We start from the raw sequence: 15984 nt of genomic DNA, 5'->3' as shown, positions 1-15984 counted from the left end.
AGTTGTGTTCCCCTTCCCCCCACCCCCTTTTTTTTAAAGTGCTCTGAATTTTCTATACTGTTTTGAGCTAGATCCAGTTAATTTTACTCTAGAAAAATTCCAAGCAGTTTAAGCAATAATTTCACAAAAATTGGGGTAGCAGATCTGTGATTCCCCAAAGCAGACCCAGCACATGTATTCTGCTGACAGCTCATAAAATGAATCAGAGACTCCCAAACTCTGCTGTGTGAACCAAAGGTTCCACCTTTGAGGGGGGTGCTTTGGTGCTTAGCAAGGTTCAGGTGGCCAGCCTGGCAGGGGCTGCTGCCATGGGCTTTGGAGAGAAGGTGTGGGGGCGGGAGGAGGGTGTGCAGCAGAAGGGGGGTGAGAGATGTGTACAAACCTAACATGGTCTCTGAGCCTGGAAACTCTTGTAGTCAGGGAGCCTCTTGACAGTCTTTCAAAACCACATTTCATGGGGAAGCCTTGCCCTCCTTCTCCCTGTGGAGAGTTTCTGCAGCACAGGCTGCTCTTGCTATAGAAAGTATGCTGGTCGCTTTGCCATTAGGCTTTCCATGAAGGCAGATTTGCAGAATGAGAGGTCTCTGGTGTTTTTCTCCACTGCCTGAGGAGCACAGTGCTGCTACTGCTGCCCTTTTAGCTGATCCTCTGAGGCATTTCATTCCTCTAACTGCAGCCTGTTTGGGTGACAGATATTGATGAGTGCAAGACGGGGTCCCACACCTGTGGAGAGAACATGACCTGCACAAATACAGAAGGAAACTTCACTTGCTCTTGTGCTGATCATGCTTCTGGAACTGGCGTCGGTTGCAGTGAGTAAACGGAGTGAGCAAATGAAAAAAAGGGGCCCTAAATTAAGAGCTGTGTCCTTGGATAAATTGTTATACCTGGAAACTAAAGAATCCCTGTATAGTAACATTCTGATCAGGTTGTGGATCCATTTAGCTTTGCCTTTGGGGGGTTGTTTTGTGGTGGACTAAGGAGCACAGATACAAGTTTAGTAAGGAAATATCTACATTAAGGTTCAATGTAAATTTTTTACTGTCTAAACGTACTGACAAATCTATCAAATATCATTTACAATCTACAGCAGAAGTGAATGCTCCTTGGAAGTAATATTTTTTGAGGGTAATTTCGGTCTGTGCCATATTTCAAACTCCCTGTGCCTTTTGTTGCTTTGCAGAAGGCTAGCACATGAAATGCACACGATTTAAGTGCCATTTGATTCTTTAGTATAAGCTTATCTTTCAGTTCAAGTCACTAATTGTTCAAAAAGGCTCTGAAACTCCTTAGAAAATCTGATTATCAATTTACTGAAGGGAACTGCTAAAAGTCCAGCACTAGTGACTATCTGACCTTCGTTTTGGTGCCTCAATGAGGTAGCAGCATTCTCTGAAAATGAGAGTGACTCATTCTTTTACTCTGTGTCAACCCTCTTGGTCAGAGTAAATTTTACTCCAGATTGAATAACTTTCTGATGATGGAGGGACAATGTGTGATTGTCACAGAGCTGTTTCTTCAGAAAAACAAGGAAATTACGGCTTTCTTAAATAGAACACCTATCAGGATTCCCACTCCCATTTCAGCCACTTAATCTGTCCGTAGTTTCAGGTGTCACTCAGGAAATGATGATTTTAAATGATGCGTGACTTGGAAGTAATGTTTCCTAGGTCCCTCATGTGTCAGCCTGATCCCATGTCTTTATAGCTGTTAACACACTGTTTTAGCTCTTTGACTAATAAGTTCTTTTAGCAAAATGAAATTTTCTTTGCTGAATGCATGCACACCTGGGGTTCACTATAATCACTCATCCTTTTCCATTCAGGCTCTTTGCCATGGCAGTTCTCTTGAAAATGAAATTTTAAAACCCAAATGTCATTGAAGGTCATGTTGCAATAAAAGTGGTGTGAGTCATAGAACTGACCCCATAATTGTATGAGAATGATTAGGCGTGTCTCTGCTAATCCATACTGCCAGAAATTCTTTGCCATGTAGCTGTTTTGTTCTGACCTATAGGCTTGTTGTAGAACCAAAGTAGGCATAAAAACACTCATTTTCTGTAAGGGCATGTCTGCACTGTGGTCATGCTGTGCAGAATATTAGTTCTACCTTTAAAACTAGCTAGTTTGGATAGGTGTGTACCTGGCAGCATGTGTGATTCAGAGCAGGCTGCAGAACCCTTTGGCAGAACCATAGGGCTCCCTGCTCCCCAAGGGAGTTCTGTACCTGAACTAGCCTGAAACAGTAAAAAATGTGATCTGCCACCACACATACATGCAATTAACTGAATGGCAGCAGAGTAGAAACATAAGAATGCATAAGAATGACTAGTTGCTTGTGAAAGCTTCTGAGTCTGAGATTCAAATGCATGAAATACAGTCACCCTTCACCACTGCCTCTCACCCTGGTAATTTATGCATGGTAGAGATTTACCATATGTCAAAGCTGCATAAGTTGCAAAAATAATTTCAGACTAAACACCCAGACAGTTGGTGCAGTTTTTCTTCAGGGTCGGGCTCATACATCTAAACACACAGAACTCAGTCAATCACTGTAGGTCTTTCACTGTAAATCTAAAATATTTAGATATTTATATGTTATATTAATATATTAATATATTATTGTATCATACTAATAATAAGATACATTTATATTTGTATATTTATGACTAGTATTTCTAAATAATAAATTATAATAATGAATAAAATACATTTAGAAATATTTACGTATCAACATATCATATTTAGTAATCTGATCTATATTTCTACTTGCCTAAATTTGATAACAACATAATGAAATAGATAAAACCAAGTAATTAATAGAAATTGGATATTTTTATCTATTTAGTACCTTGAAGTTCTGGAACACTTTCGTAAGATTATGTTGCCAATGAGACCAAAGGTTTGAGATGTCCTTGTGAAACCATCTGTTTCAGAATCTACTGTTCCCCCAGCTGCTGCCAGCAATGAGTACACTACAAAGGCTGTGCAAGGTGATTTTGTAGGATGCCCTCCTTCGTACGAGTCATACTGCCTCCATGGTGGAGTGTGCAATTATGTTTCTGACCTACAAGACTATGCCTGCAAGTAAGTACAGAAATTTGTATTTTCTCTGCTGAAGAATGGCACCCTTGAAATGCTACCCTCAGTTTGCTGCAGGCAGTGAAGGGTTTGTCCATGAATGATCTGTTCATCCCTCATGTTGCATCCTCTGGTGTCAGCATCTTCCAATACCAAAAGGCAGAAATGGGTAGGCTATAACTGCCCTCTTAAAAACAGAGAGAGTTACACTAAGACCTCAAGTTCCCCTGTTGATATTTTTAACCCTGTCAATATTTTTGTGAAGCCTAATTCTGGGTACCCCAAATGCAGGTACTGATAAAAGCAAGGAGGACCTCATGTCTCCAGAAGTCAGCCTTGGCTTGGTCAATGTGACAACAAAGTCCCATGGGGTAATAATTTCTTCAAAATATTTAGTGCTGGCATTTAAGTGTGTAACCTGATTATGTTTCAAGCTGTATTCATAATCTTTCTCAAAATCAAGCATAAAATCTTTGCAATGGGACAAATCCATTGCCTGCCTCATGCCTCCTCCCCAGGTCACAGGTGGTAAGTGAAGACCTGTACAGGGGGTGGATGCTGTTCCAGGGTAGGCAAATCTCTCTCTGTGTCTCAGGCTTTCCTATTTTGAAATATGAGTGGTCTCCCCTGCCTACAGACCTCTGTACCTGTAAGAATATGAAAGGAATGTGTTTCATGTGCATATGTGGGAATGAAGTTGATGCTTTATGCTGTGGATCTCCTGAGCTCAGCAAAGCCCTTAGGCAAAGACATTATGGGAGACAGACTCGTGGTTACCTCTGGTACTTGTTTTGAATTCTTAGTGTAACTTTTAGAGGCAGAGTAAGCTATCTATTTTCACCTCAAAATTTCTTCTCTCAAAATTGAAGAGTCTAAACCTGCAGAATTTTAAAATTGGATCACTATATTTTTCTTTTCTTTTAATTGTTAGGTTTTACTGCATCATGAGAATTAAGATATACATATTTTTTCAGTTTTGGAAGTGGAAGCAGTTAAAAAATTTAAGAGCAATCATGCTTAACCGTGCGGTTGGGGCTTGTGTGTGGGCGTTGCTGGATTCTGTCCCCGCTGAACCCTCACTAGATGGCAGCATTCATTCATGCAGGCTCTAATGTATTAACTACCGAAGGGAAGGAATGGAAAAACTTTATCTAGCAAAAATCACATGCCAAATGTGATTTGTATTTTAATTAATAAAAGATCATACACTAGAAAGTAGATCTGCCAGCATGTTTGAAATTCATTGTAATTTAACACTTAAAAATTAGCATTTTTTCTGCCTTCCAGCACACCTGCATTCTAAATTTTAATGGAATGAGAGTGCTTGTGCCTGACTTAAGAATGAATGCTGATATAACGTTTTCATGCCATTAGGTAAAAGCTGCTGCAGTTTAAATCCTATTTCTTTTTCTCATTTTACTAGCTCTTGGACTTGAATAAAATTAGACCAATTATAATTGTGGTGAGTTTAGCCTACATTGCCGAGTGATTGTTATAAACAGAGCAAACTTTTAATTTTTTCCAGTTATTATTTATGTCTTGCCTTGCATAATAAAACCAATCTGGGATTATTTTTTTATGTATTTCTCACTTTCTAGTAATTTTGATTTGAGGGTTTCATGCATTGATAGGCTATTTCTATGTTGGGTTTTACAATGGTAAAATCAAACAAATAAAGAAAAACTGGATACAGAAGAAGCTTATATTAAATATAAGTTTTGAAGATACTTCTGAATCCTATGCATGGGCTTTTTAAACCCTTTCATTCATCTTTAATTTTACAGTAAGGATTCAGATTAAAATTTTATTCTCTTAATCAACTCACCCTGAAAATATGAGTCAGTCCTGTCCTGTCTACTTTAAAGAAAGGGAAGCTTGCTGCTGAAAGAAGTTAAATGGAAAATCCTATGGAAACACTAATCACACAGCAGGATTTACAGGACTTAAGAAACCTTTTTTCCTACTTTTTAATCCATTGGAATCTGATAATGACAACCTCTCTGTATAATTCTATAGTGAAAAATAACAGCACAGGAAAAAAAAAAAATACTTTTAATACTGGATTCTACAGGTTTCAACAGCATACCTTTAAAATTATTTTGTCTTCGCCACTGCTAAAGAGAACCAGATGCGATCAGCGGTGAATCAATGCACGGTGACGGAGGTGGCGGTCTGGGGCTGTGCCCTGCCCGCTGCAGCGTGTCCCTCTCTCCTTGCAGCGCTGTGCCGGGCTGTGCCCTGCCCGCTGCAGCGTGTCCTTCCTTCCTTGGCAGCGGTGTGCCGGGCTGTGCCCTGCCCGCTGCAGCGTGTCCCTCTTTCCTTGGCAGCGGTGTGCCGGGCTGTGCCCTGCCCGCTGCAGCGTGTCCCTCTCTCCTTGCAGCGGTGTGCCGGGCTGTGCCCTGCCCGCTGCAGCGTGTCCTTCCTTCCTTGGCAGCGGTGTGCCGGGCTGTGCCCTGCCCGCTGCAGCGTGTCCCTCTCTCCTTGCAGCGGTGTGCCGGGCTGTGCCCTGCCCGCTGCAGCGTGTCCCTCTCTCCTTGCAGCGGTGTGCCGGGCTGTGAGTGCCCTGCCCGCTGCAGCGTGTCCCTCTTTCCTTGCAGCGGTGTGCCGGGCTGTGAGTGCCCTGCCCGCTGCAGCGTGTCCCTCTCTCCTTGCAGCGGTGTGCCGGGCTGTGAGTGCCCTGCCCGCTGCAGCGTGTCCCTCTCTCCTTGCAGCGCTGTGCCGGGCTGTGAGTGCCCTGCCCGCTGCAGCGTGTCCCTCTCTCCTTGCAGCTGTGTGACGGGCTACGTGGGGGAGCGCTGCCAGTTCAGCGACCTGGAGTGGTGGGAGCAGCGGCGCGCCGGGCGGGCGAAGGTGCGGAGCATCGCCATCACCGCGGGCGCCGCCGGGCTGGCCCTGCTGCTGCTGCTGCTGGCTGTCCTGGCTGCCTACTGCCGCAGGTACCGCTGCCAAACACGGGCCCAGCTGCTGCTGCTGCTCCTGCTTTCACGGAGTGCTTGCGGCCGAGAACGCGAGCTGCTCCTCAGCTGATGGGAGTTCCCGTTCTTTTGCTATTTAGTAACTGGATCTGTGAATAATACAGAAAGTTCTGGCACGTCCCTTGCCCGCAGAACTCACATTGGTGCTAGGGAGCAAACATGTCTGGAGGGAAGGAGAGCAGAGCTTTCAGAGCTCAGGGACATGCCATTTAGTTCTTACTGTGTTTCCCTTCACAGCTCTAGATGTCTGAAACCCATGGTAGGGGGTGGCTCATCTCTGCTTTTGTTTCCCACTGAGTGTAGAATTCCACCTGAAAATTTCCTCGCCTATTAACTTTCTGAAGGCAAACTTATAGAGTGATGCTTCCAGCAGTAAACATGGAAAGAGTTTTCCTGGCAGTAAAAAGAGTAAAATCAGGGAAGTGAGTCTAAGCACATCTGCTGTAAAAGTACTCCCTGGCATTTTCCATGGCTGTAATGAATTGCGCAGATTTGGGATTCTTCCTGTGGCAAAAAGAATTCCAATGGTCACTATTTAAGAACCCAGTCTGATGTGAAATTAAATGTCATTGGTGTCCCTTAGACTGGAAAGTATTAAGCATTTAAGCTAGAGTCTTTTGGCCATGACCTTGGCAGACAGCTGTTCTCAGAGGCTGATTTAAATGCAGGATTTTTGTTTGTGGTTTAGGTCAATTTTAAAATTAGACTCCCCTAGATATAAAAAAATAAGCTACAAAAAAACTTAACTATGCAAGTTAGTATTTTTCATTCTTATTTAATGGTTCTTGGCATATTTAGTCCACAAGAGTAGGGAAGGAGCAACATTTCTTATTTTCTATTAATTAGTGACAGGAGTCCCAAATTAAAGCTAAGTGCAGCCTATTTTTTTTCTCATAACCTGGGGTTCAGATTTTGATCAGTGGATATATAAAGAACAGAAAAATTATGAGATTCTTACATTTCTCATATATTTCATATGTTGTCTTACGAAAAATTGACAGAATATGTTTTGTTTAAAGGCATGAAAGTATTAAATTTCTTCCCTTCCTCTCTCTTTTGTAATTTCTGCCAGATTTATGTTTCTTTCTTGCAAAATGCTTTTGATCAATATAACTATTTACCACAACAACAGGTTTTCAATTACACACTTGACTGAATTTGAACTGCAGCAATTACTAGAATAACTAGATCAAAATTAAACCGCTGATCTAAAATCCCTATTTAACTGGAGTCTGAGAACCAGTATTTGGGTTGAAATTGCTATACCACTTTTTGAGAGAATCTGCTGTATTTCAAAATGTACCAATTAAGTCTTTGATAGTCCTGTTCCTTTCCCTGCAAAACAAAGATGCCAATCTCCTTTTAATTGAAGGAAATGAAGCTGGAGGTCTACACCTGTCAATTTGAAAATGTGGAAACTGAAGGCCAAGCATGCTGAAATATTGTGTTGGTTTATTCAATTACTGTTGTCTGCTGAAGAACACTGTGTTATTCTTAATGTTAGGTTTATGCAGTCTGACTGTGTAGTATGCCAAGTTTCTTATCTTGGAAAGAAAAGAAACACCTCTTTTCCACAAAAAAAACCCCAAACCTGAATCATGGATTCAATACCAACAATTCCTTCACCTCAATTAACCAAGGCCACTCAAAGCAAAATTAATTTATGTTGTATTTTATGAAGGGAGAAATATATGGTAATTATGCCGTGTGACCTTTCTCAGTTAGTATATAAAAGCTATGTAGAAATAAAAGGAAAGTTCCTAAATAAAAGGACAATTCATGTTTTCATTGGTAAATATCGACTAAATTTTATTTAAAACAGATAAAGCAAAAAGATTTTATAATCTCAGACTTCCATAATTCGAAAACTATAGCATTAATTTTTTTAGTCGGTGCTTAGAAGGGCAAAAATGTGTTTGTAAAGTGAATAAAGACGTACTTACTGATTTGGATCTCAAAAGAAGTAAAATATTTTTTTTCTTTGGGCCCATGTGGGCTTTTAATACTGCCTTATAAGAGATTGCTGTTTAACTGCAAAAATAAGTCTTTGAATTTATGGAACTAGCCTCTTAGAGATGATTATTCATACCTTTTCTAGTTCCAGATTGTAATAATAGATTTTTCCCCTAAAGCCAATTCTTTAGATCATGAATTTTTCCTGGAGGATCTTATTTCTAAGCTTTTTGAGACTTTCAGTTTATTTATTTCATAGTAACTTCTGAAACAGTTGCTTTGCATAAATGATGCAGATGAATACAAAAGTGACTTTCATAATTGCAGCTACCAACAGTGTACAAAAATACAGTCAGCTTTTTATTTCTGAGCTTCACCCACAAACACTCTTCATTGCATTGACTGAAATAAATCTTTGTAAGATAAATGTATTGTAAATAGAATAATGTAAGAAAATTGAAGGGTCTAGTTAAAATTATGAGGCCTTTTGTTCATTGCAATGAAAGACCCTTTACAGATGGCACATTGGAACAAGCATTTGTGCACTTCTTACTGACTTCTTTTTCTGACAAGCTATTTGTTTTAACCACTGTGTGGTAATGGATAGCAATACACAAACCAATGAGAGAAAACAAAGTATATGTACTTCTGTGAATACTGATAGAATAACGTGTGAAAAAAGCATGTGTTCCTCCCAAAGCAAAATAATTTGCTTCAGCTTTTGTTCTGTTGCAGAACTCAGAATTTGTATAAGAAGAATCTCTGTGCAGAAGCGATAAGAGCTGCCAGCAGCCGTGCTGACAACGAGAGCGTAACACCTACTGGCAACAAGTCTCTGGTAACTATATTAATGTGGAGTGGAGAGGGAATCAGGAAGGATCAAAGAGTGTTAGGGATCCACTTGAGATTATCCATCAAATAATTCACATCTTAAATACATTAAATAACTGCTAGAGTCATCAAGTGCTTTGCTGTGAACCCTAGTTCATCTTACCTCATTGTTATCCCTCAAAGTTCACAGCTGCCTGGATGTATTGCAACCATTAGCCAGTGTTATTGTTAGCTTTGAACACAACAGTTGGGGAACTGTGTTCTAAATTAAGGAAATGGCAATGTGATGACATGGTATATCACACAGTTATTTTCACAGGAAAGTATGCCCTCTGTAAAAAAGCCTTCTTGGGAGCCAAGTATTTTGTGTGCTACATGAGATGTTGAATTCTATTTTGAGGCTTGATGAAATTAAATATCTTGTATTAGAAGCTGCTGCCTTGTAAAGAAAAACAACCAGGATTTTATCAGGCAGCTTGGTAGGATATATAAAGTTCCGGTTTTACACTGGTGTAGGTAAGAATGCTGACATGGTCTGGTTGTATAGGCCTGTGGCTGTTGTCATTTTTGAAGCTGTATTTAGCCCTATAAAATCTGGCTTAAGAATCTGGTTCTGACTGGCATTAGAATAACATTACACTGCTGGGTGATTGCAGTTGGAACTTGAATCTGTCAAGTAACATAACTGGCATCCGTGGCTACTTCTGTGCTCAGTCTGAGACTCTTAGAATGGCCTTGCAAATGGTTTAGTGAGAGTGGCTGGCAGGACTTGTGAGTGGGTAGCCACTGTAGCACACTGTCAAATGCATATTTGTAGTACTGAATCAACTTGACACTGGTTATGGCATATTGTTCCTTAGCTAGTCAACTGCATGCTCTTATGCATGTTTAATTATCAGCACCTTTCCTTCAGATATTGTACAGCAAATGAGCTGTCATGGCAATGCTATAATTTGTCCACAGAAGAAGTAAAATCCACAGTTTGTAAAATACCCAAAGTTGAGAAAACAGAAACCTTTGCTGGGACTGAGAACAGTTCACTGCCTGGGAGCAGTGCTCTAGGAGGCCTGCAGTCCATCAGCTCTGTTCCCACCTTCTGCTGACCCTGCAGTTAATGCTGGCCACCAGTGACATTTTTGCTGAATATAAGGTAACTAAGCAGCTAAGCAATGGACTGGATCAACAAAAAGAAATCACATTTTTACATCTATTATACATTTTGTTATGTTTCACTATGCACCAGGAGACATTGAATACATTAATAAGGTAGTTTATTGCAATGGCTTGTTGCACACTGCAAGAGGAAATCACTGACCCTTTGCTAATTACTGGTGCTGACTCAATAATAATTGCTGTGGTTTCATGCATGTGATTTTCTCTGTGCTGATGTAGCCATTGATCGTTAAGTTCACCAGGGCTTCCTGCATGCATACACTCAGGTTAGAATATCTAGAGTTGCCAAAAAGCTGTGGGAAGTTGCCCACTTGTACTATTCACTTCAAGTAGGTTATTGGAAAGCTTTCTGTAAAAAAAAGGTTACACTACATCAGGGACAGGAAACTACAGCTGCTCAACTTGTAAGGTTTTTGGGTACTACACAATGTTAATGTTCTTAACAAAGGACTTCATATTGGGTTGTATCTTGTATGTGCAGTAAATGTAAGGAGCTCATGAATTTCACTCATTAGGTAGTCCTCACTCCACTGCTCATTTGTGAGGCTGATGAGAGAGTGCAAGGACTTGCTCGTTCTTGCCTGTCTGGGTTGATACAGAGGATAACAAGATTTTGTGCTATTGCACACATCAAAAGTTAGGTATCATGACACTGAAACTATAACTACCAATTGGCCAAGCATCATTCACTTTTCCCTTTACTTATTTTCTGCCAGGAGAGGGTGCAATTAGCTGCGGGTACATTAGCTGAGGGTATGCCTGCATATTTTTTTACATTCATATTAGAGTTCCATAAGCCAGCCTGGGTTAGTCCTACTGATATGTAGGACTGACATAAACTTCTGCATGTGCCTGCATTTTGGTGCTATTCTGAGACTTCTCACCAAGTGTTTTGCTTTGCACAGTCAAATATATTTTGCAGAACTGTGTGTAGCTGAATCTCTGCTGGGGGTCTGTCACATATAGAGTAGCACTGTAAGAGCACAGATTTTACATAAATGAATGGATGCCTAAATAGGTGCACCTGCTACATGTGTATTCCATCCACATCAATTCACCAGTTATCTACCTGGACCCCTGAATCTATCAGTCCTTTGGTTGGAACATCTTACTCACAGATGTTTTCTCTTCTTCCCTGTCTCTGCTCTTTAAACCTCCCACCTTTAAGGGTCTTTTCCTCTGTACAATTTCATCATAGTGTTTCACATTGCTTTCCTCTGCCCCTGTTTTTTCTGCTTTTCCCCCTGGTGCTTTTTGCATGTTCCCCCAGAGGGTCTCATCTTCTGACTTCCACTGCCACTGTGGCGTGATGGATCCGCATCCTGCAGGAGCTGCTGAGAGCCAGGAAGGGAGGCTTGTTTTCTTCCATGTGCTTGGCAGTTTCCTGCTGTCTGGATTCCTACAGAAAAGTCACCCTCAGTACTATGGAGAGGGTTGATTTTCATGAACTTTGGGCCTTGCCATTGGAAATGTTGATTTGCAAAGCAAGAGAGTTGGTAGTTCTTACCTAGACTGAGACTGTGCACTTTCCAAAGAAAGACTGGGGCTGTCATCAACTCAAATGTTTAATTACCTGCAGGGGGAAGGGTCATCCCAGAAGCCAGAACAACCTTTTTCCCTGTTCTGTGGTTGGTGTGTGTAGCCCTTTTAGTTCACCTCTTGGGTTTCTCAGAAAACCAATTCATTTTTTTGTTAATTTGGGCTCTGCATATTTTGTGCACATTGTATATATTTGCAGTTTGCGGTTTTTAAGGAGGGTAACAGTTCTCTGGAGAATAAAGCAGTTGATCTAATTGAATGTGAGACAGCAGATCCTCATCCTGCCTGTCCATCAGAATCTGGTGAGTAGGATGTCCTTCCTTATTAGATCTCTCTTCACTTTGTACCAGCAGGAGCAGTGGCTGGTAGAGGAGACAGAGAAATCCAGATTTTATTTCTGGCAGAGCCCATGTTTGTATTTATGTGAAGAGACCATTCAGTCCTACATTTTGCAGATTAGTAATGAGAAACTACACTTACAGCAATGCTTTCACACAGGACAAGCCAGAGGGTTCTTGTGAAAGAATAATATCAGATGTTTGCATTAATATAGACCTTACACTGTTTGGGAATGGATGTCCATGGAACAGTACACTTTGACAGTCCTTATCCGTTCAGGCAGGATAACTGAAGGGTGTGAGGAGTCCAGGTTTCACCCCGTGGCAGCAACTGCAATTCTGCTTTTTGTGTTAAACAAGATGTTTGACTGCTTGGGGAGTGTCTGGTGCGTAAACGAAGATAAGATGAATGGAGGAGATGCACCTTTCATCACTGGTCCAAAGGCAGCAGGTGGCACAGAAGCACAGAATGGGCTTCCAAGGCCCTCAAATTACCAGCTGAACCACTCTGAATTTTAGGAAATACTGCCTTCTAGGTGGCAACTGGATCTGTTAATTGCTCAGATAGTGAGAACTGATGGAGAAAGACTAATACCCTAAGACATTAGTTTTATTTACCATATATACTTCCAAATTGCAGAAGTTACTAGAGAAGACAGTTTGCCTCAGCCACTTAGAAATATGCAAATACAAATGTTTGAGGATACAAATGTTTGAGGATACAAACATCCAGGCATCTTGCAAGATTTTCAAAATTGTCAGTCCTGTCCTTAGATATACACTGAGTAGTCACTTTATTAATCAGTAGAAAATGTGCCTCACATTTACTTAGATGCACTAATATTGAGAACACGTGTAGAACCTCACTGTCCAGCAAATGAAGACTGATGTTTCCCATTAGGAAAAACACTGTTTTCATTTACAGCTTTATCAGACGCAGGTATTGGATCAGAAATTTCCTATGACAGGTGTCTGATTTTTTCATAAAAGTTTTAGCAGAAGTGGTTCCACCCTCTTAGATAACAATATTGGTAAATAATCTGGTATTTTTTAACATGTTAAAGGAAGTTCTTATGCCATGACAGTGAATAATTGTAAGATCTTTTGACTTTGAAGAAGAGACTTTAATTTTGCCAGGCAGGTAGTCTTAGCATGCCTTTCTTTGTTATGTATTAAAAGAGAAAACCATGAATCTAGCCTAGGACAAGTGATTTCTTAAAATCTGAAGCAGTTCTTGACTTTACCTGGTTTTTTTTGTTATTTTGTCATGCACTGGTATTGAATCAGATTCTGTGCATTCTTTCACAGCTTGCTTCTCTCAAAGCTGCCTCTACATTTCTTTTAGCTTAGCTGCTGTGAATCTTTTCACATGTAATTTTCTGTAATACATATCTGTTTTCTCCAGAGGAAGAGCAGCCTGTAACATATGACAAAGCAGCAGAGACTTTGGCAGAAGAGGAGAAAGAACAAGGCCACCGAAAAGAGGGTCCTGTTGGTGAGAAATCGTGCCAGCCGATGGCAGCAGTGAAAGTCCCTCCCCAGGCTCCCTGGAGCATCCATCCCAATCCCCTGCCAGAAAGGGAGCCTTGCAATCTTGCCCCAGACAGCTTGCTGATGCAGCCAGACTAGAAGCAGTCTGTGTTTGAATGGGAAAAGGAGGAAGTCAGCAAAGGATGGGAACTCACAAGCACTGAAGCAACACTCTTTTCTTTTTTTCCTTCATTAAAGTCTGCTTTAGAGAAAAAACACCATTATTCAGAACAAAACAGTCCTTGCCACTCCTTTCCTGTCATCTCTGCTTGGAAGAATTAGTGTGAGCAATGTGTTGGCAGTGAGTACTCTATAAGTATCACTGCTGCTGATTTCATTACCTGCCTGCTAAAAGGTCACTGGGAGGAAGATAGTCAAGTGGGTGATTTATCAGTGATAAGTATTTTCTAAGGGAACTTGTTGCAAGTAGTGATCTTTACACAAACAGAGTTTAGAAACTGCCTAGAAAATGGAGCACAAGGACAGCTGCAGAGAAAGAGAAATTGAGGATAACGCAGAAAAAATCAATTCAAAATGCTCTTACTATTAAAAGTTTTTTACGGATGCTATTTACCTCCCCCCAATGCTGCTGAAAGACCAGTGTAACTTCTTGGATTCCACCTGAGATGTTCTTGTGTCTAGCAAACACCAAATAGGATCTTGCATTTCTCATGTTTTGGAGGATGGTTTGCAGGCATAGGTTATTAATGATGGGTCGCTTTTGAGGGAAAAGGTGATTCTTCCATTTTTTTTTTTTTTTCCCAGCCTACACTGGTCCTTCAGAGCATTGCAGGATTATATTTGGGCTGAGGAAGTGGGTTTGTGTCTGCTTTCAGCCCTGCAGAGAGGCATGTGCTGGAGCTGTCCTTGTCTTACAGAGGTGTGCCTGGCACCAAAACCTGGGCCATTACATAGGACTCAGTGTGAGGACAGAAGTTCAGCCAATTGCTGTTCCAAAAAGACCAGGAGGAGTGGGACAAAAACACAAAAAAGCCACCTCAGTCTAGACTGACTTCCACTCAACTGATTTGTGCTGCCTGTTGAATGTGAGGGAACAATTGGAAAACTGAACTAATTTATCTTGTAGCTGGATTTCTAACACCTATCAGGTGATTTACTCTCTTGTAAAGCGAGATGCAGACATGAGGCCAGTTGGTGAGAGCATGGGGCCGGATACACCAAGGTTGTGGGTTCAATCCCTGTACGGGCCCTTCACTTTAGAGTTGAACTCGATGATCCTTGGGTGTCCCTTCCAACTCAGAACTTTCTGTGATAGCAAGTGATTTTCACCAACTTGTCTTGACTTCCTAAGGCTGTTTTCAGAATGTTTCAGCTGAATGAACATCAGCTAAATTACTAATAATGATTTTATTATTTGTACAGGATCTCTCAGTCCTCTGTTTTTGAAGCCTGCTGTTGTAACCTTTAAACTCTGCTATGGTGCCCACCACTAATGTTCCTTGTAACTCATAAGATTGATAACAGTGGCAAATATTACTAATTTGTGTGTTTACTACTCTGGTTTTCTGGGTTCTTTTTGAATTCTGCCAGAAAAGTATGGAATGTTGTAATTTCCTTTTACCAGCTCTGTAAGCCAATATGGGAAAGAGTATTGAAAGGCTCTTGCCTCTTATCCAAAAGAGTTACACACTGGAGTAACTTTGTGAAGTCAATTTTGTTTTATGTTATTGAAACAGTAATGACACTGAATCCTGGTTTTGTAGAGGGTTGTCACTTATTTAACTTCTAAAGTGATTTGGAATTGTTGAATCTGTTTTCTAACCATATCAATTCTGGATTCAGAACAAACTTGTAAAAGACTCATTTCCAAAGCTTAGTTGGAACTGCTAGCAGTGAAGGCTCATTCTCTTGTGTGAATGGTAATGAGGGTACTTCCACAGAAAGAGAAATAGTTGAGAGGTGTTGGCATATTAAACTCTGTTCAGGAGCAGGCAACAACTGTGTTGAATCATTAAGATTTGATAGATTTGATTTTAAGTTCAATATTGTTTAATGTCACTAACATTGTTCAAAGCATCTAGTTTGGATTCCCTGGTCTTTTGGTCACTGATCTTCTGTATTTTAATGTGAAGTGAGTCCAGGTGTAAAGGCCCCAACTCAAAAAAGCATTTTGTTCCCTCCCACAAGAGCTACCCAGTAAAAAGACTTTAGTCCCTGCACTTTGAGTTTCTCTGGTGAAGTGTGTTTGTGTGCTTAAAATGAAAGTGTTGTGTCAAATGACAGTCAACATTTCCTTGGAAGCTTCCCCAGTCAAAAGAAATAAAGATTTGTAACTTTGAATCTTTCCTGAATAAAGATGCTTCAGATTCCTTAAAAATTAGTTTGCTATTCTATCCTGGTTTGTTTTGTTTTGTTTTGTTTTTGTTGGGTTTTTTTTTGTTTACTTCGCTTTTCTTCCTTTTCTTCCAAGGATCTAACTTTAAATTTGATAGTATCCATTACAGAATAAGATAGGGAAACCAAGCTGATATGTTTTTGTAATTAGAGTGTTTGGAGTTTTAAATATTTCCTAAACACAGCTCTAAACTCAAAATAATCTTTAGT

The 15984-nt window shown here is 40.6% G+C and overlaps 1 protein-coding gene across 2 annotated transcripts in view; it reads left to right on the top strand.

The window, feature by feature from the left end:
* The window catches only part of EGF (epidermal growth factor), a 56786-nt gene extending 41051 nt beyond the window's left edge, over positions 1–15735 (top strand). Inside the window, exons 20-25 of one of the 2 annotated variants that reach the window (XM_021525471.3) lie at positions 693–812; positions 2936–3086; positions 5849–6016; positions 8744–8846; positions 11751–11853; positions 13295–15735. In XM_021525471.3, the coding sequence (XP_021381146.2) occupies positions 693–812; positions 2936–3086; positions 5849–6016; positions 8744–8846; positions 11751–11853; positions 13295–13518 (869 nt within the window). In that variant the 3' untranslated portion in view covers positions 13519–15735. The remainder of the gene's footprint in view (positions 1–692; positions 813–2935; positions 3087–5848; positions 6017–8743; positions 8847–11750; positions 11854–13294) is intronic. The other variant, XM_077782954.1, reaches the window with a different exon arrangement.
* The last annotated feature ends 249 nt before the right edge of the window (positions 15736–15984 follow it).

This window comes from Lonchura striata, chromosome 4 (genome assembly GCF_046129695.1).
Source record: "Lonchura striata isolate bLonStr1 chromosome 4, bLonStr1.mat, whole genome shotgun sequence".
NCBI lineage: Eukaryota > Metazoa > Chordata > Aves > Passeriformes > Estrildidae > Lonchura > Lonchura striata.
The sequence above is the reverse complement of the archived record's forward strand: the minus strand, read 5'-3'. Positions and strand labels throughout refer to the sequence as shown.